Source organism: Pongo pygmaeus, chromosome 5 (assembly GCF_028885625.2).
Source record: "Pongo pygmaeus isolate AG05252 chromosome 5, NHGRI_mPonPyg2-v2.0_pri, whole genome shotgun sequence".
In the NCBI taxonomy this organism is placed as follows: Eukaryota; Metazoa; Chordata; class Mammalia; order Primates; family Hominidae; genus Pongo; species Pongo pygmaeus.
The window spans coordinates 25,238,932-25,264,708 of NC_072378.2; the positions used below are offsets into that span (position 1 = coordinate 25,238,932).

The 25,777-nt window shown below is 41.1% G+C and overlaps 1 protein-coding gene across 1 annotated transcript in view; it reads right to left on the minus strand.

Moving 5' to 3' along the window:
- The window catches only part of LOC129039569 (cytidine monophosphate-N-acetylneuraminic acid hydroxylase-like), a 129,601-nt gene that overhangs the window by 62,051 nt on the left and 41,773 nt on the right, over window positions 1-25,777 (minus strand). Inside the window, exon 2 of the mRNA XM_063665882.1 lies at window positions 14,813-14,872. Coding sequence (XP_063521952.1) covers window positions 14,813-14,823 — 11 coding nt within the window. The 5' untranslated portion in view covers window positions 14,824-14,872. The remainder of the gene's footprint in view (window positions 1-14,812; window positions 14,873-25,777) is intronic.

Sequence of the window (25,777 nt, forward strand, 5' to 3'; positions counted from 1 at the left end):
TAGAAGTCAGCTTCATAGTCAATGTATGTATCTCACTTGAATTATCTCCATCCTTTTTCTGAAGATTAATAGGAACCAGATATAAGTGTGTAACAAACGAATTTTTAAAATTTACCTCTCTAGAGATCACAGAAAATACCTATATTAATAAAAATGTCACTGGTTTACTATTTCAAGGGCCTATGGAATAAACAGTGATGCTTTTGAAACTTATTTTGAAAATTCAAAATCTAGACCTCAAAAAAATACAGAGGGGAGTAGAGTTTTATGAGGTAAAAATGTCATTCATTCATGCTCTGATGGCACCTCACACCCTGAGGATCTCTTTAAAGACCAGTGGCTGGGGCTTCTAAGCTCAGAGCTGAGGGAGAGTCAAGGATAGGAATGATATAAATGTCAACTATACTTTCAGTCCAAGCAGGGCAAGGAGCCCAAACAAAGACTACTTATGAAACTAGAAATCCTCCAGACGGTTATAATCTGAGAAAAAGGGTGGAGGAAGAAAAGGCAACTCATTCAGAATTTTCAGTCTGTATGTACATTTTGCTCCCCGTCTTAGGTATTTTGTTTTCAATGGGAAGATGTTCAGTATTCTGTTCAAGAAAAGGTAAACTCTATGAAGGCCAAGACTACAGTGCCTGTCCCATGGTAGGTGCTCAGTAAATATCTAGTGAATTTAAAGAATATCCTCACAAGAACAAAATGTGTACTCCATGGTTAAAAGAAGAAAAATTTACCTACTGTACCCTGTGATACTCAATATCTAAAACCAATCACATAAGCTTCCACTTTAGGAAACTAGAAAAAGGAAAGTAAATTCAAAGTAAGCAGAAAAAAAGAAATAAAAATTAGAGCAGAAATCAATGGAATTGAAAACAGAAAACTAATAGAGAAATGCAACAAAACCAAATGCTGGTTCTTTGAAAAGATCAAAAAAGTGATAAGCCCACAGCTAGGCTAACTAATATTTTAAGAGAGAGAGAGAGGGAGGATGCAAAAATATTAATATCAGGCTGAGCACAGTGGCTTATGCCTGTAATCCCAGCACTTTGGGAGGCCAAGGCAGGAATATCACTTGAGCCCAGGAGTTCAAGACCAGTCTGGGCAACATAGTGAGACCCTGTGTCTAAGGCAGGTGTTGTGGTGGCTCACATCTGTAATGCCAGCACTTTGGGAGGCTGAGGTGGGTGGATTGCTTTGAGCTCAGGAGTTCAAGACCAGCCTGGGCAATACAATGAAACCCCATCTCTACAAAAAATGCAAAACAATTAGCCAGGCATTGGTGGCTTGTACTTGTAGTCCCAGCTACTTGGGAGGCTGAGACTGGAGAATCACTTGAGCCCAGAAAGCGGAGGTTGCAGTGAGCTGAGATCTTGCCATTGCACTCTAGCCTGGGTGACGGAGCGAGTCCCTCTCTCAAAGGAAAAAAAAAAAAAAAAAAAGACCCTGTGTCTACAAAAACAAAAAATACAATATCAGAAATGAAAGAAGGGACAACACTACGGACCTTATGGACATTAAAAAGATAATAAAGGAATGCTATGAAAAACTCTACACTCATAAATTTGATAACCTATGTGAAACAGACCAATCCATTGAAAGACACAATCTGCCAAAACTTGTACAAAAAGAAATAGACTATCTGAGTAGAACTATATATATTAAATAAATTGAATCAGTAACTAAGAACCTTCTAAAACAGAAAGCATCAGGCCCAGATGGGTGTACTGGTGAATTCTACTATAATTTTAAAGAAGAATTTATACCAATTTTCAAAAATCTCTTCCAGAAGACAGACACAGAGGGAATATTTCCTGACTCATTCTATGAACCCATCACCCTAATACCAAAATCAGACAAAGTTATAACAAGAAAAAAAAACTACAGGCTAATTTCTTTCATGAACATAGATGTAAAAATACTCAACAAAACATTATCAGATATAGCAATGGATAAAAAGAATTATATGCTATGACCAAATGGGATTTATTCCAGGCATGTAAGGCTGGTTCAACATTCAAAAGTCACTTAATATAATGTATCACATCAATAGGCTAAAGAAGAAAAGTCATATGATCACATGCATTTGATAAAATCCAACACTCATTCATGATAAAAACTCTCAGCACACTAGAAATACAGGGAAACTTCTTCAGCTTGATAGAGAACGTTTACAGCTGGGCACAGTGGCCCATACCCATTAATCTAAGTGTTTTTGGGGGTCAACACAGAAAGGATTACTTGAGGCCAGGAGCTTAAGACCAGCCTGGTCAACATAGCAAAACCCCATTGCTTAAAAAAAAAAAAAAAAAAAAAGCGCCAGGTGCGGTGGCTCATGCCTGTAATCCCAGCACTTTGGGAGGCTGAGGCAGGTGGATCGCCTGAGGTCAGGAGTTCGAGACCAGCCTGGCCAACATGGTGAAACCCTGTCTCTACTAAAAATACAAAAATTAGCCAGGCATGGTGGTGTACGCCTGTAGTCCCAGCTACTAGGGAGGCTGAAGTAGGAGAATTGCTTGAACCCAGGAGGTGGAGGTTGCAGTGAGCTGAGCTCATGGCACTGCACTTCAGCCTGGGTGACAGAGTGAGACTCCATCTCAAAAAAAAAAAAAAAAAAAAAAAAATTGGCCAGGCATGGCAGTATGCATCTATAGCCCTAGCTACTCGGTAGGCCAATATGTAAGTATCACTTGAGCCCACAGTTCAAGGCTGGGGTGACCTATGATCACACCACTGCACTCCAGCCTGGGAGACAGAACAAGACCCTTTCTCTTAAAAAAAAAAAAATTTAAATGAAAACATCTACAAAAAACATACAGTTAACATATACTTAATGGTGAGAAAGTAGAAGCTTTCTTACTAAGGACAAGGCAAGGGTGTCGTCTCTCACCACTGCTTTTCTACATTGTATTGGAAGTTCTAGATGATAAAATAGGGCAAATAAATAAATAAGTGGTATACAAATTGGGAAGAAAGAAATAAAACTGTTTTTGTTCACAGTTAACATGATTGCCTATGTAGAAAATCTGAAATAATCAATTCTTAAATGTGGGCTGCACATAGAGACTTCCTTTCAAAGAGTACAGTATGGAAATGATGAAAAAAAGAGTAACAGTAAGGAAATGTGACAATCCATCAATGTCAACAGTGATAAATTATGTTAGAATGTAACTTTAATATGATGTGGTCTTCCTCCCGCAAACCCATAATCCCAGTCTAATCATGAGGAAAAAAAATCAGATAAATTCCAATAGAGAGGTAACCTATAAAATACATGGTCAGTACTCCTTGAAACTCAAGGTCATCCAAAACAAGAAAAATCTGAGTAAATATTACAGCCAAGAGAAGCCTAAGGAGACATGATAGCTAAATGTGATGTGGTATCTTAGATGTAACCCTGAAACAGAAAAAGACATTAGGTAAAAGTTAAAGAGACCTGAATAAGCTACTCAGCGCATTAAGGCAAGAAAAAAAAGTCAAACACATAAGGAGTGGAAAGAAAAAAAATCATTTTTGAAGATAGTTAGACTGTATATATAAACATTCAGAAGAAACCACATATAAATTATAAGACTCTGAGAGTTTAGTACAGCTGTTAGATATATAATCAATAGTTTAAGAAATCAATTTATTCTCACATCAGCAATAAAAAACACAAAAATTGAATTAAAAATATGTCATTTAAGATAGCAGAAAAGGCCGAGGTGGGCGGATCACCTGAGGTCAGGAGTTCGAGACCAGCCTGGCCAACGTGGTGAAACCCTGTCTCTACAAAAAATACAAGATTAGCCGGGTGTGGTGGCACATGCCTGTAATCCCAACTGCTCGGGAGGCTGAGGCAGGGGAATTGCTTGAACTCGGGAGGCCCCTGCTGTCTTTTCTGGACACTCGAAGGTAAAGGCAGAGTTGGGTTTGAGACAGAGGTTAGGCACGCCCACAGCTGAGAAAAGACGTTTCCTTCAGTCACAGTGCTCCTCCTCCACGGCAGTTACCTCACCCCAACCCCCACAGGATAGTGTAGGGCATGCAGTAGGCAGGAGGACCACAGACTCTGATTGTCCCCATGCTGGTCCCAGTGGACTCTGTGGGCTCTGGCTGTGCCTGTGATTGCCCTTCACAGATCTCTTCCCCTTTGAAACACAGCTGTGAGGAGGGAAGCTAGGAAGGACCCCTCTCACACAGTGGTGGTCTGTTTCTTCCATTACAGAATAAGTAGCAGAAAAAGTGAAGGCAGTTTCCTGAATGTGACACATTTCTCAAGAACTCAGATCTCACCAGGTATAGCCTGCAAGACCCAAGTCTGTTCTAACTTTGCCTGGCTGGGCTCTCTGATCCTCCTCAATTATTGTCCATGATGTTCAGGCTCTGTCATTTAAAAAATACAGAGAGATAAAATCAGGAAGGCTGGAGCATGTGGGACAGTCACTAAATTGAGACCTTTCTGATGTGTTAATATCAGCATCTGAGCCACAACCCAGGTGCCTGGAAGCACCATTTTCATACAGTCAGTGGTTTTCAAATACTTTAAGGCTAATCTTTTTTCTTTCCCTCTATATTCCCGACAGTCAGCATAATGATTGTGTTTGTTCCCTACTGGATCCATTTGTTTTGTATAGTGTCTGACAGGAATGTGAAGAACAATAAGATGTATAATTCTTGTGGGACATGCCGGTGCACACCTGTAGTACCAGCTACAGCTTGGGTGGCTTAGGGAGGAGGATCATTTAAGCCCCAGGTTTCAAAGTTAACAGTGAACTGTGATTGCACCACTGCACTCCAGCCTGGCTGACAAAGCGAGACCCCCATCTCAAAAAAACAAACAAACAAAATGACATATAACTCTTCTATCACCACCAAGGAACTTCCACAATGAAACTCCCAAGGACTACCCTTTACGGTCACATCCCCACTGTTCATATCCTCTGGCAACCACTGATTTGCCAGCTATCCTTATAATATTGCCATTTCAAGAATGGTATGTAGAAGGAATCTATATTACATTGCTTTTTTAAACCTTCCAAACCTTTTTTATTTTTTTTAAAGGATTTCAGCCCCAAAGACCCTCCAGCTAGTTCTCTTTCTCCCTTCCTTTATAGCCAGGTATACTTTTTGTGGTTGTTGTTTCTGCACACCAACAGCTTACTAGTTTTCTTCCTACATTTTCAGTCCTTTTTTGTTTGCTTTGTAGATGGATCCTTCCTCTATCTGGTCATTCAATGTTGTAGCTCCTCAAGGCTCAGTTCTGTATCCTCTTCATTTGACACTTTTTCCCTACAGAGTCTCCTCCATACTCTTGGCTTCAATTATCTCCTGAACACAGATGACTCTCAAACACATATACGGGCAGACCTTGAGCCACAAAGTTGTATCTGTATAGCTAACTGCCTTTCATACATATCTATTTGGATGTCTTAAAGACACCTGAAACTTAGCATATCCAAAATTCAGCTCAGTGCATCTCATTCTCATCCTTCAAATGTCCTTCATGACAACCTGTTATCTTCAACAACTCCCTTTCTCTCCCTACCCTATAGCTAAGTCAAATCCATTAATCTTACCTCTTAAGTCTCTCTCACAACCATCTTCCCTGTCACCCTAATCTAAGCCATCACCATGGCCCTCTGGGCCACTGCCATAGACCCCTAACTGGTCACCCTACATTCACTCTTTCTTTAATTTGTTCTTTCCACAATGACCAGAATAACATAGTTATTTAATTTTAAATTTTTGTGAGTATATAGATGTATACAATTGTGGGGTATATGAGATGTTTTGACACAGGCATGCAATGCATAATAATGTCATGGAGAATGAGGCAGAATAACATAGATTAAATGGAAATTTAAAATAATTCCACCCTATCAACCTTTTTTTCCACTTCAGTCTCCTGTCATTGTTCCTAGGAGAAACAGCAAAATTCCTAACATAACCTAGGAGGTGAAGCATATATAGTGACCCCTACACACTTCCTCCAGCTTATTTTGTACTATGTTCTTCCTCCTAATGACATCTGGTCTTCTTTCATTTCCTCAATGTACAACCCTATACCCAGAATATTCTCTTTTGATCCCTTCCTCACAGATTTAACTCTCCTTATTGTTATGGGAAGTCAGGGACCCCAAACGGAGTGACCAGCCGGAACTGTGTCACAGGACCATAAATTGTGAAGATTTCATCTTAATATGGACATTTATCAGTTCCCAAATAATACTTTTATAATTTCTTATGCCTGTCTTTAATCTCTTAATCCTGGTATCTTCGTAAGCTGAGGATGTATGTCACCTCAGGACCACTGTGATGATTGTGTTAACTGTACACATTGATTGTAAAACATGTGTTTGAACAATATGAAATCAGTGCACCTTGAAAACGAACAGAATAATAGCGATTTTTATGGAACAAGGGAAGACAACCATAACGTCTGACTGCCTGTGGGGTCAGGCAAAAAAAGCCATATTTTTCTTCTTGCAGAGCTTATAAATGGACACGCAAGTAGGAAAGATATTGCTAAATTCTTTTCCTAGCAAGGAATATTAATATTAATACCCTGGGAAAATATTGCGTTCCTTGGGGGAGGTCTATAAATGGCCGCTCTGGGACTGTCTGTCTTGTGCAGTTGAGATAAGGACTGAAATATGCGCTGATCTCCTGCAGAACCCTCAGGCTTACTAGGGTTGGGAAAATTCCACCCTGGTAAATTCGTGGTCAGACCGGTTCTTTGCTCTCAAACCCTGTTTTCTGTTGTTTAAGATGTTTATCAAGACAAAACGTGTCAGGGGGTTCCAAGATGGCCGAATAGGAACAGCTCCAGTCTACAGCTCCCAGCGTGAGTGACACAGAAGACAGGTGATTTCTGAATTCCCAACTGAGGTACTGGGTTCGTCTCACTGGGGCTTATCAGACAGTGGGGGCAGGACAGTGGGTGCAGCCCACCAAGTGTGAGCTGAAGCAGGGCAAGGCATCGCCTCACCCGGGAAGCACAAGGGGTCAGAGAATTCCCTTTCCTAGCCAAGGGAAGGGGTAACAGATGGCACCTGGAAAATTGTGTCACTCCCACCCTAATACTGCACTTTTCCAATGGTCTTAGCAAATGGCACACCAGGAGATTATATCCCGTGCCTGACTTGGAGGGTCCCACGCCCACAGAGCCTCGCTCATTACCAGCACAGCAGTCTGAGACCGAACTGCAAGGTGGCAGCAAGGCTGGGGGAGGGGCACCCGCCATAGCTGAGGCTTGAGTAGGTAAACAAAGTGGCCAGGAAGTTCAAACTGGGTGGAGCCCACCACAGCTCAAGGCCTGCCTGCCTCTGTAGACTCCACTCTTGGGGGCAGGGCATAGCTGAACAAAAGGCAGCAGAAACCTCTGCAGACTTCGATGTCCCTGTCTGACAACTTTGAAGAGAATGGTGGTTCTCCCAGCACGGAGTTTGAGATCTGAGAACAGACAGACTGCCTCCTCAAGTGGGTCCCTGACCCCCAAGTAGCCTAACTGGCAGGCACCCCCCAGTAGGGGCAGACTGACACCTCACACTGCTGGGTACCTCTCTGAGACGAAGCTTCCAGAGGAACAATCAGGCAGCAACATTTGCTGTTCAGCAATATTCGCTGTTCTGCAGCCTTCACTGCTGACACCCAGGCAAACAGGGTCTGGAGTGGACCCACAGCAAACTCCAACAGACCTGCAGCTGAGGGTCCTGACTGTTAGAAGGAAAACTAACCAATAGGAAGGACATCCACACTAAAACCCCATCTGTACGTCACCATCAAAGACCAAAGGTAGATAAAACCACAAAGATGGGGAAAAAACAGAGCAGAAAAGCTGAAAATTCTAAAAACAGAGCACCTCTCCCCCTCCAAAGGAACACAGCTCCCCACCAGCAATGGAACAAAGCTGGATGGAGAATGACTTTGACGAGTTGAGAGAAGTCTTCAGACGATCAAACTTTTCCGAGCTAAAGGAGGAAGTTTGAACTCATTGCAAAGAAGCTAAAAACCTTGAAAAAGGATTAGACGAATGGCTAACTAGAATAACCAGTGTAGAGAAGTCCTTAAGTGACCTGATGGAGCTGAAAACCAGGCACAAGAACTACGTGACAAATGCACAAGCTTCAGCAGCCGATTCGATCAACTGGAAGAAAGGGTATCAGTGATTGAAGATCAAATGAATGAAATGAAGCAAGAAGAGAAGTTTAGAGAAAAAAGAATAAAAAGAAATGAACAAAGCCTCCAAGAAATATGGGACTATGTGAAAAGACCAAATCTATGTCTGATTGGTGTACCTGAAAGTGACGGGAAGAATGGAACCAAGTTGGAAAACATTCTTCAGGATATTATCCAGGAGAACTTCCCCAATCTAGCAAGGCAGGCCAACATTCAAATTCAAGAAATACAGAGAATGCCACAAAAATAACTCCTCGAGAAGAGCAACTCCAAAACACATAATTGTCAGATTCACCAAAGTTCAAATGAAGGAAAAAGTGTTAAGGGCAGCCAGAGAGAAAGGTCAGGTTACCCACAAAGGGAAGCCCATCAGACTAACAGCAGATCTCTTGGCAGAAACTCTACAAGCCAGAAGAGAGGGGGGGCCCATATTCAACATTCTTAAAGAAAAGAATTTTCAACCCAGAATTTCATATGCTGCCAAACTAAGCTTCATAAGTGAAGGAGAAATAAAATCCTTTACAGACAAGCAAATGCTGAGAGATTCTGTCACTGCCAGGCCTGCCCTACAAGAGCTCCTGAAGGAAGTACTAAACATGGAAAGGAACAACTGGTACCAGCCACTGCAAAAAACATGCCAAATGGTAAAGACCATCAAGGCTAGGAAGAAACTGCATCAACTAACGAGCAAAATAACCAGCTAACATCATAATGACAAGATCAAATTCACACACAACAATGTTAACCTTAATTGTAAATGAGCTAAATGCTCCAATTAAAAGACACAGACTGGCAAATTGGATAAAGACTCAAGACCCATCAGTGTGCTGTATTCAGGAGACCCATCTCACATGCAGAGACACACATAGGCTCAAAATAAAGGGATGGAGGAAGATCTACCAAGCAAATGGAAAACATTAAAAGGCAGGGGTTGCAATCCTAGTCTCTGATAAAACAGACTTTAAACCAACAAAGATCAAAAGAGACAAAGAAGGCCATTACATATGGTAAAGAAATGAATTCAACAAGAAGAGCTAACTATCCTAAATATATATGCACCCAATACAGGAGCACCCAGATTCATAAAGCAAGTCCTTAGAGATCTACAAAGAGACTTAGACTCCCACACAATAATAATGGGAGAATTTAACACCCCACTGTCAACATTAGACAAACCAACGAGACAGAAAGTTGAAAAGGATATCCAGGAATTGAACTCAGCTCTGCACCAAGCAGACCTAATAGACATCTACAGAACTCTCCACCCCAAATCAACAGAATATACATTCTTCTCAGCACCACATCACACTTATTCCAAAACTGACCACATAGTTGGAAGTAAAGCACTCCTCAGCAAATGTAAAAGAACAGAAATTATAACAAACTGTCTCTCAGACCACAGTGCAATAAACTAGAACTCACGATTAAGAAACTCAGTCAAAACCACTCAACTACATGGAAACTGAACAACCTGCTCCTGAATGACTACTGCGTATATAACAAAATGAAGGCAGAAATAAAGATATTCTTTGAAACCAATGAGAACAAAGACACAACATACCAGAATCTCTGGGACACATTTAAAGCAGTGTGTAGAGGAATATTTACAGCACTAATGCCCACAAGAGAAAGCAGGAAAGATCTAAAATTGACATCCTAACATCACAATTAAAAGAACTAGAGAAGCAAGAACAAACACATTCAAAAGCTAGCAGAAGGCAAGAAATAACTAAGATCAGAGCAGAACTGAAGGAGACAGAGACACAAAAAACCCTTCAAAAAATCAATGAATCCAGGAGCTGGTTTTTTGAAAAGATCAACGAAATGGATAGCCCACTAGCAAGACTAATAAAGAAGAAAAGACAGAAGAATAAAATAGACACAATAAAAAATGATAAAGGGGATATCACCACCGATCCCACAGAAATACAAATTACCATCAGAGAATACTATAAACACCTCTACACAAATAAACTGGAAAATCTAGAAGAAATGGATAAATTCCGGGGCACATACACCCTCCCAAGAATAAACCAGGAAGAAGTTGAATCCCTGAATAGACCAATAACAGGCTCTGAAATTGAGGCAATAATTAATAGCCTACCAACCAAAAAAAGTCCAGGACCAGATGGATTCACAGCTGAATTCTACCAGAGGTACAAAGAGGAGCTGGTACCATTCCTTCTGAAGCTATTCCAATCAATAGAAAAAGAGGGAATCCTCCCTAACTCATTTTATGAGGCCAGCATCATCCTGATACCAAAGCCTGGTGGAGACACAACAAAAAAAAGAGAATTTTAGACCAATATCCCTGATGAACATTAATGCAAAAATCCTCCATAAAATACTGGCAAACCAAATCCAGCAGCACTTCAAAAAGCTTATCCACCATGATCACATGGGCTTCATCCCTGGGATGCAAGGCTGGTTCAACATATGCAAATCAATAGACATAATTCAGCATATAAACAGAACCAAAGACAAAAACCACTTGATTATCTCAATAGATGCAGAAAAGGCCTTTGACAAAATTCAACATCCCTTCATGCTAAAAACACTCAATAAATTAGGTATCGATGGGACGTATCTCAAAATAATAAGAGCTATTTACGACAAACCCACGGCCAATATCACACTGAATGGGCAAAAACTGGAAGCATTCCCTTTGAAAACTGGCACAAGACAGGGATGCCCTCTCTCACCACTCCCATTCAACATAGTGTTGGAAGTTCCAGCCAAGGCAATCAGGCAGGAGAAAGAAATAAAGGGTATTCAATTAGGAAAAGAGGAAGTCAAATTGTCCCTGTTTGCAGATGACATGATTGTATATTTAGAAAACCCCATCATCTCAGTCCAAAATCTCCTTAAGCTGATAAGCAACTTCAGCAAAGTCTCAGGATACAAAATCAATGTGCAAAAATCACAAGCATTCTTATACACCAATAACAGACAAACAGAGAGCCAAATCATGAGTGAACTCCCATTCACAATTGCTTCAAAGAGAATAAAATACCTAGGAATCCAACTTACAAGGGATGTGAAGGACCTCTTCAAGGAGAACTACAAACCACTGCTCAACGAAATAAAAGGGGACACAAACAAATGGAAGAACATTCCATGCTCATGGATAGGAAGTATCAATATCATGAAAATGGGCATACTGCCCAAGGTAATTTATAGATTCAATGCCATCCCCATCAAGCTACCAATGACTTTCTTTTCAGAATTGGAAAAAACTACTTTAAAGTTCATATGGAACCAAAAAAGAGCCTGCATTGCCAAGACAATCCTAAGCCAAAAGAACAAAGCTGGAGGCATCACGCTACCTGACTTCAAACTATACTACAAGGCTGCAGTAACCAATACAGCATGGTACTGGTACCAAAACAGAGATATAGACCAATGGAACAGAACAGAGCCCTCAGAAATAATAACACACATCTACAACCATCTGGTCTTTGACAAACCTGACAAAAACAAGAAATGAGGAAAGGATTCCCTATTTAATAAATAGTGCTGGGAAAACTGGCTAGCCATATGTAGAAAACTGAAATTGGATCTCTTCCTTACACCTTATACAAAAATTAATTCAAGATGGATTAAAGACTTAAATTTAGACCTAAAACCATAAAAACCCTAGAAGAAAACCTAGGCAATACCATTCAGGACATAGGCATGGGCAAGGACTTCATGTCTAAACCACCACAAGCAATGGCAACAAAAGCCAAAATTGACAAATGGGATCTAATTAAACTAAAGAGCTTCTGCACATCAAAAGAAACTACCATCAGAGTGAACAGGCAACCTACAGAATGGAAGAAAACTTTTGCAATCTACTCATCTGACAAAGGGCTAATATCCAGAATCTACAAAGAACTCAAACAAATTTACAAGAAAAAAACAACCCCATCAAAAAGTGGGTGAAGGATATGAACAGACACTCCTCAAAAGAAGACATTTATGCAGCCAACAGACATATGAAAAAATGCTCATCATCACTGGCCATCAGAGAAATGCAAATCAAAACCACAATGAGATACCATCTCACACCAGTTAGAATGGTGATCATTAAAATGTCAGGAAACAGCAGGTGCTGGAGAGGATGTGGAGAAATAGGAACACTTTTACACTGTTGGTGGGACTGTAAACTAGTTCAACCATTGTGGAAGACAGTGTGGCGATTCCTCAAGGATCTAGAACTAGAAATACCATTTGACCAAGCCATCCCATTACTGGGTATATACCCAAAGGATTATAAGTCATGCTGCTATAAAGACACATGCACAAGTATGTTTACTGTGGCACTATTCACAATAGCAAAGACTTGGAACCAACCCAAATGTCCATCAATGATAGACTGGATTAAGAAAATGTGGCACATATACACCATGGAATACTATGCAGCCATAAAAAATGATGAGTTCATGTCCTTTGTAGGGACATGGATGAAGCTGGAAACCATCATTCTCAGCAAACTATCACAAGGACAAAAAACCAAACACCGCATGTTCTCACTCATAGGCGGGAATTGAACAATGAGAACACTTGGACACAGGAAGGGGAACATCACACACCGGGGCCCGTCGTGGGGTGGGGGAAGGGGGAGGGAAAGCATTAGGAGATATATCTAATGTAAATGACCAGTTAATGGGTGCAGCACATCAACATGGCACATGTATACATGTGTAGCAAACCTACACGTTGTGCACATGTACCTTAGAACTTAAAGTATAATAATAATAAAAAAAGACAATACGTGCAGTGCACTGCTGAACATAGATGCTTATCAGTGGTTCTGCTTTTGTCCTTTGCCCTGTCATCTTTATTGGACCCTTATCAGTGGTTCTGCTTTTGCCCTTTGCCCTGTCCCCTCAGAAGCATGTGATCTTTGTTGGACCCTTATCAGTGGTTCTGCTTTTTGCTCTTCGAAGCATGTGATCTGTGTACCTACTCTCTGTTCTTACACCCCCTCCCCTTTTGAAACCCTTAATAAAAAGGGTTGCTTGTCTGAGACTCAGGCGTGCATCACAGTCCTACTGATACGTGATGTCACCCCTGGCGTCCCAGCTGTAAAATTCTTCTCTTTGTACTGTCTCCCTTTATTTCTCAGCCGGCCGACACTTATGGAAAATAGAAAGAAACTACGCTGAAATACTGGGGGCAGGTTCCCCCAATACCTTATACTTTAGGTCTCAGTTCAATCAGTAGCCCCACTGGGAATTCCGTGACTCCCCATATAAGGTCAAATCCCACTGTGACACAGCTTCGCAGTACTATGTCTTTTTCTTTCACATCACTTTTCAAACTGATAAAAAAAAAAAAAAAAAAATTGAGATGGAGTCTTGCTCTGTGCCCCAGGCTGGAGTGCAGTGGTGCGGTCTCAGCTCACTGCAACCTCTGCCTCCCAGATTCACACCATTCTCCTGCCTCGGCCTCCTGAGTAGCTGGGACTACAGACACCCACCACCACGCCTGGCTAATTTTTTTTTTTTTTTGTATTTTTAGTAGAGACGGGGTTTCACCGTGTTAGCCAGGATGGTCTCGATCTCCTGACCTTGTGATCCACCCACCTTGGCCTCCCAAAGTGCTGGGATTACAGGTGTGAGCCACCGTGCTCAGCCAATAATTTCATTTTTAATTATGAGGCTGGTTGATTAATATCTGTGTGCCCTAGAAAACTGTAAGCTATGCAAGGGAAGGAACCAAGTTTGTGTTAGGTTTCCGTTGCACCCCCACAGCCTAGCACACATGAGGATTTCAACAAATATTTGTTGAGAGAATAAATCAACATTGAAACTAATGGCCCACAACAGTCATTCTTACAACTCTTTTTATAAACCTGAGATTTAAACATGTCACCACTCCTAAAATATCTTTAGAACAGCTTTATATTTACTTGAGAACTAGAACTTAGCAAAATGTTATAATAATATATGTTTAATTAAATATACTACAGAAAGCACCCCCCCCTTATGACTATGTAGTGGTCTAAATGTTTATTTTATACTGCACTTGATATTTTCCCATAAAAACAAGTTGCAAATGGCAAGTAAGTTCTAACCAGCCCACAAAAATCTTACTTACCCCATGAAGTAGTCAACATTGTATTGATTGGAGCTTTAAGACTAACTGCACTTTTGATCCATGAATTCAGTGTACCATTTAATCCAGAGCACCCCTCAAGTCCAAACCCTGGGTCTTCCATGCCCTTTCAGCCTTTAGTATCTCTCTGGATCCTAAAGCTTTCTGAGACCTAAGCAAAGCAGTAAGTAATGTCTTGACAGAAGGAAAGCTCCAAAAACAAGATCTGCTAGCAGCCACAGGAAAAATAAGTATACAGAAAAGGCAGTGTTGCTGATAAGGGGGTTGGGTAAAGTGGACAGGGTTGCAGAGAGGGCTCCAGCAGATAGAATATCAAGGGTAAGCAGGGTGCAATACAAGCAAGTTCTATACCCAAGTAACTGAGTGAATTGTAAATCAGGTGTTCTGAAGATGGCAAATACTATATATTTGAAAATTGTTTTAACATCATAAATCCCTCCCCATCCCCCAGCAAGAACTCTCAATTCTTATACCTAGTTACAGAAGACATGAAGACAAACCATCAAAAATAAATATCTTAAATTCAGTAGAAAAACAATGCACACCATACCTTTGTTCCATTCCGAGTAGGCAGGGGCCAAACAGCACAAGAGCAGCTCCTCAGAGAAAGCTGAAATGGAGTGAGGTTGAAATCTTCTTTTAAATAATGTTTAAAACTTCTAGAAAGGCTGCAGCCTGAACAATTCAATTTGCTTGGTAACAAATTTAATCAGATTTTATTGTAGCCAGAAAACCTTTCCGAAAGTAATTACGAGAGCACAGCAGGCAAAAGCACAGCAGGTGAGTCAGACTTCTGGCGACATGAACACTCAGCCTGCTGATATGAATTTCAGTTGTCTTCATATATCTGCCAACCTTTCTATTACCCTCCCAGCTCCACCCACAGAGCCTAGCAAAGTGCACTTCAGATAAACTCCGAATTCCCCACCAGCACAGGAGTATGAAGTGTGCACTTTAGATAAACTCCGAATTCCCCACCAGCACAGGAGTATGAAGTGTGTGTGTGTATGTATGTGTGTTCATACATATGTGTGTCTGAAAGCACGTGTATGTTTTTGCAGAAACATGAATGTAGTGTAAGAGGAGAAAATATTAAGGAGAACTTAATATATCACTCCCTAATTTTTTGTATCCTTCTGTAAGTCATCCTGTCACAAACACAGATGTTGGTTTTCTTTGTAATATAATACGAATTGCTTTATTGTAAAAGAAAAGACCTCTGTATAGTATTTCCCAACGAGGCGTACAGTTTAGGCCTTGCCTCTGTTCCTTCCCGATCCCTACCCTCCCCTGACTGTACTTCTGTCCTCTCAACCCTGAGGGCTCTGACTAGTGGGAATTCAGAATCCAAGTCTAAATCTCTTGAGACATCTGTATGCCACTTGGTTTATTTTCCCCAGTTTGATAAATATCCTGTCTTGCCCAGTCACTGTTTCAGCTCTAGCAAGCAGGTGCTCTATGGTTCTTTAAACAAACACAATACAGTGAAGAACTAGCTGGCATTGTGCCTGCCCATGTATTTTCAAAAACTCACCTTAAGTCCTCCCCGCTTCATTAAAATCAATTCCTCCTTTTCCCACTGAGTGCTCTTTCTCCTGAATCCCTGGAGAATTCTGTGCCTCAAAATTTGCACTTAAAAAAAAAAAAAGACAGCAACACTAAATTCTCTTTCATGTTAGTCTTGTCTCTCCAACTAGATTATAAGTTTCTGAAGCACTGGCAATGTGACTTTGAACTTGTATTTACCACAACGTTTAAAATTCTGTGTAGGAAACAACTAAGCAATTCTCAGGAAACAGCAAGAGGACAGTTGTAACCACATCTTATTCTAGTTGGAGAAATGTCTGGTAGGATAAAGGAAGAAAAGACTGCTATGTAAAGCAATTCTTCCAAGTAACACCTGCCCTCAAAATATTGTTTTCCTCTCCAAATCAAGAAGGTCTCTCAAATTCTTCCTTCCCTAGTTCTAGACAACATCACATGACATTTTTTAAAGTGAGGTATGACTTACATAGAGTAATGTGCACTAATCTTGAATGTATAGCTCTATGACTTTTTTACGCAGGTATACATTCATGTAACTACCTCCCACATCAAGATATAGAACATTTCTAGGACTCTAGCTAACTCCTTCCCAGTCAACATCCACTCAAATGATAGCCACTCCTCTAATCTGTATCATCATAGACTGGTTATGCCTACTCTTAAATTTTGTATAAATGGAATCATATGCTGTTTTGTATCTGGCCTCTTTCTCCTACCATTATGATTGTGGGATTTATCCATATTGTAAACATATTTCGTGTTATGTGCATATTTTAGTGCTGAAGGTTGCATATTTGTTGCATGTTAAATAAATTCTACGTAAGCCTCCCATAGGAAAAGAAAGCAGGAAACCACCAGAAAGAACTGAACCCTGAGATGCACAATTGCTTAGGGAACCCACAGGAGTTGCCAACGTTGAGAAAAATAGACCTCTGATTAGAAATAAAAGCCATCTATTTTCTCTTATACAAGAAACATTAGACATACGGGAAAAATTAGCTGCCAGAAATAAGCTGAACAATCAGGGCAAAGATATCTTTCCACAAGATAGATTTAGTAAAGAAAACAAGGAAGAATTTTCAGAAAAAGAAATTTAGTGCATCAAGGAATAAAAAGGGATTATAATAGCAGGAACCTGAATTCTCTGAAGGAGAGAACAGGTGTGGCAACATCTTTTTGACTTAAATATCAGATAGAAACAAAGAGGACTTTAGAATTCAGGTAAAGGGAGTTCTGTCTGAAAACAGGAAGATAAGAAAGGCAGAGAACAGAGGCCCTTTCTCTTTTTTGATTTCCAACTTTTAAGTTCAGGGGTACATGTTCAGGATGTACAGGTTTGTTACACAGGTAAACATGTGCCATGGCAGGTTGCTGCACAGACCATCCCATCACCTAGGTACTAAGCCCTGCTAGCAGCATCCATTAGTGATTCTTCCTTCAACAGGACAGAAGAGGAGCCTTGTTAGTAAGGTGGTAGGTGACAAATCCCTGGTAATGGGGCAGATGGAGGACTTTTTAAAACACATGAATGCTCTCTGGAGAGCTGTGACGCCACCCTTTTCACCACCTCAGACCTTCAGCAAAGTGTGTCCATACAAAGTGAATGGAATGAAAGAATGCCATTTGGGGAACACAAAGGAAAAAGATGTGCTCTATGTCTGCACCAGGACAGGCTATAAGAACAGACTCTAAGAAGAGGTACAATTAGGAAGTCGAGGACAAAGAAAATTGGACCTAGGTGGGGACCAAGTACAAAACCTCTTGGAATTGAAAAGAAAAAGAAAAAAAAAACACAACAGGAGTTAGGGGAGGCATTAAATTTCCCATCAAGAATGGGATGAAGAGCCAGACATTTTATTTAAATCTCAAAGGGAGGGGTAATTTTCAGGAAGGTGTCATATAAATGAAAAGGGGTAATGGGAGAACAAAAGGATTTTTCCAAAAAAATCATGGGCGCCAAAACAAAACAAAAAAACTTAAGTGGAGAACTTAAGTAGCAGAATCATATGCCAAAAACCACACCAGGCATCTGTGAAACAGATAACCAATTTAAGGAATCTCCTAAAAAACAGAGAAGTTATGAAAGAAAATTAAGAAACAGGAAGAATAATATATGATACCTTCTATGTAACAGAAATTCCAGAAAACAAATGAAGGAATGATCAAGAATAAGTTAACATTTTTCTCAATAGAAGAAAATCTAGATTTCATATTTAAAGAATCTAAGGATTGTTGGGCAGGAATACTGAAAAAAGCCATGTTACAGATAATCTGATGAAATTTATAAATGACAGAAAAGAATCCTACAAGAAATCCTACAAACTTCCAGACCACTCCCCCACCCTCCTCATACTCACTTCTCCCAACAAAAGACACTCCAACCCCTTCACCAAAATCAGGTGTCCACCAAGGGCAAAGAAACCAGTGGACATTGCCCTCTCATTTGGAAATGAAGTGCCAGGAGACCCAATGGGGTGATGTTTACAGAATTCTGAGGGAGAATTCTGAGGGAGAATTCTACAGCCAAATGGTGATTCAAGTGTGGCTGTAAAAATAAAGGCCTTTTCAGACTTCTAAGGACTCTGAACACACAATTTCCAACTGTGGTCTCAGAAATCAGTTCCACAGTATACTGGTCCTCTCAGCCTCAGAGTCTTTGGTGAATCTCCAGGTAACAGAGAGTTTAATCTCCCAAAGAGGCCCTCCAGTCTTCTCTGGTAAAGGTTTTAGATACTCTCGCCCGCACAGCACACCTTTTTTCTAGGCCTTGAAACAGTGTCCTAATAGAAATCTACCTGAGATGATGACCTCTTCTAGCAATTATCCTCTTTTTATTCATCTGCCAAGTTTCTTTGCTTCCCTTATTCCTCCTCTCCACTTCTTAACTTTATTCCTCTATGACAATCCAGCTCCTCACCAATCCACTGGAACTGCTGTCACGAAGGCCACCAGCAACCTCCACACACTGAATCCCAAAAAGGCATCGTCAGCCCTTACCTTATTGGTGCTCCTTATCATACTCAGGACTGTGGCTACCTCGTTCTTAAAGCTTTCAGCTTCCCAGACATCTGAGCTTCATTTTCTCCTGTGTCTCCAGAGCTCTTTTTGCTTTGTCTTTTCTTTCTTTTTTTTTTTTTTTCCCTTCTATTCTGCCTGACCTTAGCTATTACTGTTTTTCAGGTGTCCTTGACTCACCATTCTTCTCTTATTACAGAGACTATGTCTGTCTTACTCATTTGTTTCCAAAACCTCCTCGAGTAAAAAGAGGAATTTGCTGGAAGGGTCTGGGGAGATCTTGAAAAACCCAGCATAGAAACCTTAGCCCATCTGGCCTCATGCAAGGCCGGAGTCTCGGGCTCTAGTGTCAGCACTAGAGAAAAACATGTATCTTCCTTCTCTTCCTGTGTCTCCATGGTGTGGGAGAGGAGGGAAGAAGAACTAACCTGAACGGCCAGCCACAGGCATTCACAGGGTCAAATGCATGGTGGGCAGGGCCACTGAGCTGAATAGCATCTTCTACTTCTGTGTTCCACCCAGGAGTGGGGGCAGTGAGGGGAGCAGGCCTGGAGTTTTTAGGCTACTGGTAGGCGTCAGAATCTCCTCTGGAAGCACTTGAGAACATCCAAGTCTCAAAACAGAAATCCAGAATGGGCAGTAGAGGACCCCTCTTAAGCCTCTAAGTCATGTACTCTGTCTTTTATCAAAGAAGGCTACACTGGGATTTTTAAGATATTGGGCTGATTAATAAAAATCATTCTTTCTACCCATTTGCAACTGAGTCTTTGTGTGGGTGCCTGCCTTAATTGCTAGAACCTAGAGAACTCTCTCCGTAAGTAGCCTTAGTGAAACCCGAATTCTTTCTAGGACTGCGCTAGATTTTGGAAGGCAAGCGCTATACTATTTTCTTTTTGTTGCTCATATCTGGCCAAGAGCCTAGATCAGTGGTACACAGTAAATGTTTAATAAATGTTGATCAGCAAACAATATCTTAGCATATTCATTTCTTGGAAGTATGAACTAGTTTGCTTTTGTAACACCTTTTAGTCCAGCTTTCATTTTCCATTTTCCCTTCCTGAAAACACTCAAAGGCCATTTCTGTCTCATTTTCTCATTCCTGGAAGAATATCACCCAAGTATCAGGCAGTTTTAAGTCTTTTCAAAATTCATGGAAATAAGTATGGAATAATTTTTTACCAACCAATATTAATGGCAGTGCAGAAGAAAAATACAAATGCAACATAATTGTTTCACTCAATTTCTTAATTTTTATGTCTGTGTTAAATTTAACAGCAGCTGAGTGGGGAAAGATTTCAGGTCATTTTTTCATTGTTCCATTCATGGCCTGTGCAGATAAGTTGCGTCAGATCTGATGAGAAGTAGACTCAAATGAGTGAGCACTGTTTCTCTTCTTGTGGGGTGCTGCTGTAGGGTTCATCTTTCTTTCTAGACCAAGGAGATAGCTAAGAAGGAGGGAATTCATTGTGGTAGTTCTTGACTTGCATGTTGTAGGTTGCTCTTTATCTCCACCATGACTTATTTTAGCCTAGGCCTTTGGATCAGGCATAAACAGCCAAAGTTACTAACCTAACAGGCCAGACAACTTTGCCATTCCATAGTTCTCATTTAAAAAATCTATCCAAGAAGCCCTACCTCAAGTCAATCCCCAGCTTCCTAAGCATTGAAGGCCTTCAGTCTATATCCTTAAGGATGTAGAGACCTTCCTACCACAAGTGACATGTCAGCCCAGCCAAACACTCAGAGGGCACATTACTGTGCTAAGTCCTACACTAAGTGCTAGGGATATAAAATCAAATAGAATTTCAGCCTTCACCTTCAGGAGGTTACAGCCCAGTGAAGGAGACAGACATCCAGCCAGAAAATGTCAGTAAAATGTCAGCAAATGTGACAAGTGACCAATTCCTCCACCTTGGTTCTAAGCATTCTCCTCTACCCCATAGTCGGGAATCTTAAGCTATTGTCTCTTTCTCTCCTGATTCTTAAATCTTTCCTATCTGTTCCTTCCTTTAGCATCTAAATATGTGGAAGCTTCTCCCATTTTAAAAACTGTAAAACTGGCTGGGTGCAGTGGCTCACTCCTGTAATCCCAGCACTTTGGGAGGCCAAGGTGGGCAGATCACAAGGTCAGAAGATCAAGACCATCTTGGCCAACATGGTGAAACCCCGTCTCTACTAAAAATACAAAAAAATTAGCCAGGCGCGGCAGCACGTGCCCATAGTCCCAGCTACTAGGGAGGCTGAGGCAGAAGAATTGCTTGAAACCGGGACATAGAGGCTGCAGTGAGCCAAGATCATGCCACTGCACTCTAGCCTGGCGACAGAGTGAGACTCTGCCTCAAAAAAAAAAAAAAAAAACACAAAACTGTAAAACTACAATCCTTTCTTTACTTACTGTTACCATCTAGTATTAACCCTTTCTCTTTACTTTCAGAGCCAAACTTCTGGAAAGAGGTGTATTCTCTCTACCTCTCTCTCCTCCTCTTCTTCTTTCCGTTCACTCCTTAAGCCACACAGTATGGATTTCACCCTCATCATTCCACCAAAAGTATTCTTCCTGAGGTCAAAAATATCTTCCTGGGTGGGTGCGGTGGCTCACATCTGTAATCTCAGCACTTTGGGAGGCCAAAGTGGACGGATCTCTTGAGTCCAGGAGTTCGAGACCAGGCTGGCCGACATGGCAAAACCCCAACTCTACTAAAAATACAAGAAATTAGCCAGGCGTGGTGGTGCAGGCCTGTAGTCCCAGCTACTCGGGAGGCTGAGGCAGAAGAATCGCTTGAACCCGGGAGGTAGTGGTTGCAGTGAGCTGAGATCACACCATTGCACTCCAGTGTGGGCGACAGAGCAAGACTCTGCCCCCCCCCCCAAAAAAAATCTTCCACATCATGATATGCAAATAATGCATTCCAGTGTAGTCAGCCCCTTCCTGGACATCTCAGCTCTATCTGGCACAGTCAATGATGTCCTCCTTTTAAAAACACTCTCCCCTTCGGCTTCATGAAACATTCCCTCATTCCCCAAATTCCACAAAACACCAAACTCTTTCCCCTTGAAGCGGACACACTGCCCTAGTCCAAGCCCACATAGCTCTCATCTGAACCACAGCAGGAATGTCCCAACTGAGCTTCCTGCGTCTCCTCTCACCACCCTGCCCTCCAGCCCACTTGCCACATCACAGCCAAATGAGCTTTATTGAAAATATCAGATTTGATCATATCTCTCTTTAAACTCTTAATGATTTCCAACTTCCATGAGGATAAAGTCCAAAATCCTTAGCATGGCCTGCCATAAGCATCCTGGTCTGATTTGTGCCTACCTCTCTAGACTCAGGTCAAATCACCCTCCCCAGCCCTCTCTCCATTCTGGCTGGTGTGACCTTCTTATGGTAAAAAAATATATATATATATTCCATGGACTTTCTCATTTCAGCTGTTCTCTCAACTTGGAGTGGTCCCCCTCCTCATCTTTGCCTGGCTAACTCCTACTCACTACTCAGATTTCAACTTAAATGCCACTTCATCTAGAAATCTGATTCCCAAGGAATTAGTTAAAGCCCAGTATGATCATACAGCTTGTATAGCACTGTAGTTCTTCTTAACAGTCAGCACACCAATTATTTCTTATCCAATGTTTATCTTTACCCCTAGACATGACTGAATGAGAGCAGGGGCCATGCCTGTCTTGTTCATTGCAATGTCCCCAACACCTGGCATGGTGCATATTTTTAATGAATTAAGAAATGAATGAATACACTGAATGCATGAAGAACAATCAAGAGGGACACCTAAGCCAGTCTGTAACAGGAAAATGAAGGCCAAGCATTTTCCAAATCTATAAACTATGATTTCTGGAGGAAGAATGCATAGAAAGAGCCAGATGCTTGTAAATGACAGGTGTATTTACAGAAACAGCAAAGGTGGGTAGAAGGGTTTTAAAAGAGTGATTGTTATTCTGAAGTGCTATAAAATACAGCAGGATCTAGGGTATGAACAAAATCTAATAACTCTGGCCAGTAGCATGTTCTGAGAGAACATATGTTATATTAGATGAATATGTTGCATATGTTTAGCTAAGTGAAGGATACTTACACAATCGCTTCTAGAATGAGTCATCTGGAATTAGCTCATGCCCATAAATCAACACAACCCAGGCCTGAAAGAATCAAGGCCTTATACACACAAGAATTTGACATTTAAAAAAAAAAAAAAAAGCAGCAGCAGCAATCCATAAAAAATGTTAAATCATAAATGTCTAGAGCTATAAGGAATCTTGTATTATCCAGCTCAACCCCGCTATACCTCCTATCATTCCCAGCCCAGGGGTGTGTAATATGGGAAGCTGAGGCCCTAGGAGGTTAAGTCACTTTCCTCCAGTTACATGTCTACTTTGTGGCTAAACTGGTCGTAGAAACTGGGTCAGCTGGGCACAGTGGCTCACGCCTGTAATCCTAGCACTTGGGAGGCTGAGGCAGGCAGATCACGAGGTCAGGAGTTTGAGACCAGTCTGGCCAATGTGGGGAAACACATCTCTACTAAAAATACAAAAATTAGCCAGGTGTGGTGGGGTGAGCCTGTAGTCCCAGCTACTTTGGAGGCTGAGGCAGAAGAATCACTTGAACCCGGGAGGCAGAGGTTGCAGTCAGCTGAGATCTTACCACTGCACTCCAGCTTGGGTGACAGAGACTGCGTCTCAAAAAAAAAAAGAAAGAAAAAAGAAAACAGGTCTCTATTTCAATGCCTTCTAATTATCTGTAACTTTTGATTCTGTAAACTTCAATGAGACTACTCCAAACCATGGCCTGAAGGTGGTTTTCTGGAAACAGTTACCTTCCTCCAGTCTTGATGCCAATTCACTACATAGCATATCCTGTGGGAAGAGAAGCCTGTGGGTGCTGCTAACCTCAACACCTACCCCCTACCACCCACACTGCTGAGGGGCTTAGGAGTTCATAATGGCAGTAACTGAAACACTTTGAGTAACTCCTTTAAATGATGTCCTGTTCTGCGGCATTAAGTAACATCGCTCTCATCTGTCCTTTGTGATTTCTCAGTCTCCTTGCTGTCGTATTTGGGAAATATAAATATTTGGGAATAAACAAACAATGTAAATAAATGTTTGGGAAACTTCTTGTGTAATAGAACATTATAGAAAATATACATATTTGTTTTCATCTATCTAGCTATATAGATATATAGATACATGTATCTTCTGCATCATGATATTCAAATAATGCATTTTAGTCAGCCCCTTCCTGGACATCTGAGCTCCATCTGGCACAGTCGATGATGTTCTCCTTCACAGTTCCTGGTTCATAACTCCCATATCCCTTGTTACAGTCTTTGTTATAATGCTGGGTGTGTTAGGTCTCAGGGGCAGGCCTCAGGAAATAATCTCTTTCCTGCATTCCTTTTACCTGACCCAAGGCAGGATTCTAATGTTCCCTGTCTTTCTGATTGTGGGTCTTAAGAGTCTCCCCGATGAGGGCCTCGCCTCATACCCTGGGGGAAGGAATGCTGATGTCATGAAGTTTCCATAAAAATCCAAGAGGACTGGGTTCAAGGAGCTTCTAGATGGCTGAACACATGGAGGCTCCTGGAGGGTGGAGCCCAGGGAAGGCATGGAACTCTGCATCCCTTCCCCCTATGCCTCTCCCTACGTGTTTCTTCATCTGTATTCTTAGTAATATTCCTTATAATAAACAAATAAATTTAAGTGTTTCCCTGAATTCTGTGAGCTGCTCCAGAAAATTAATCAAACCCAAAGAGGGGATTCCTGGGAATCTCAACTTCAAGCTAGTTGGTCAGAAGTTTCAGAGGCCCAGACTTGCAACTCGTGTAGAGGAGACGGTCTTGGGGACTGAGACCCAACCCATGGGATCTGACGCCATCTCTAGGTAGATAGTGTAAGAATCAAATTGGAGGACATTCAGCTGGTGTCCACTGCTTGAAGTGTGGCAACCAACCCCCCAACCGCCAACATATTTGGTCATAGAAGTCTTCTGTGTTGATTGTTGTAGTGTGAGAGTAAAGACACAGTTTGAGAGAGTTTCTCCCTACACAGCCACTGATTGCACACTTTAGAATGGCTAAGGTGATAAAGTTTGTGTTATGTACATTTTACAACAATAAAAAATAATTTACTCAACAACTTCCAGCTCCAGCCATGGTGGAAAGCCCCACTCCTCCTAGATCCTCCCTCTTACAACTTAAAAACATAAAATAAATAAATTAAGATTGAATCCTGAAACATGTTCAATTAACCCATAGGAAGGTACAAAAAAGAGAGGCAGAGGGACAGGAAATAGAGGAAACTAAAAGAAAACAAAGTAGTGGGGCAGATATAAGCCCTAACATATCAACAATTCCCTTAAATGTAAGTGGTCTAAATATACGAATTAAAAGACAGAAATTTGCAGAGGGGATAAAAATAAAAACATGTTCCAACAATATGCTATCTATAAGAAATTCACTTCAACTTCAATTACACAGGTGGATTGAAAGTAAAAGAAAGGGGAAAAGATATACCATGCATTCATTAATCAAAAAAGAGCAAGTCTTGGCTATATTAGTATCAATGCAATTAGTAATCCTTGTTTTTAAACCACAGTTTTAAAACTCCACTAGGAACAGCCTTGAAGAGCCTCTGTGTTTCAAGAATGCTGACATCTGCCAAAGGCTTTGCAGCCCTGTTTCAGACTGGCTCAGTACACTTTAGCCCAGGTCATGCAGATTTGTCTCCCATTAGATGTGAAGAAACAAAGTGGAAGTCTCCCTTAACCTGCTCTTCTGCCCTCCCCACAAACCAATTAAAATAACATTGAGTCATTTTTCTAGCTTTGTATTGACAGAATTTTAAAGATGAATAATATTGTGTGAGAACTCTGAAAAAAGTGTATGCTCATAATACTGATAGGAACATAAATTGATAAGAGTGTTTTTAGCAATTTGACAGT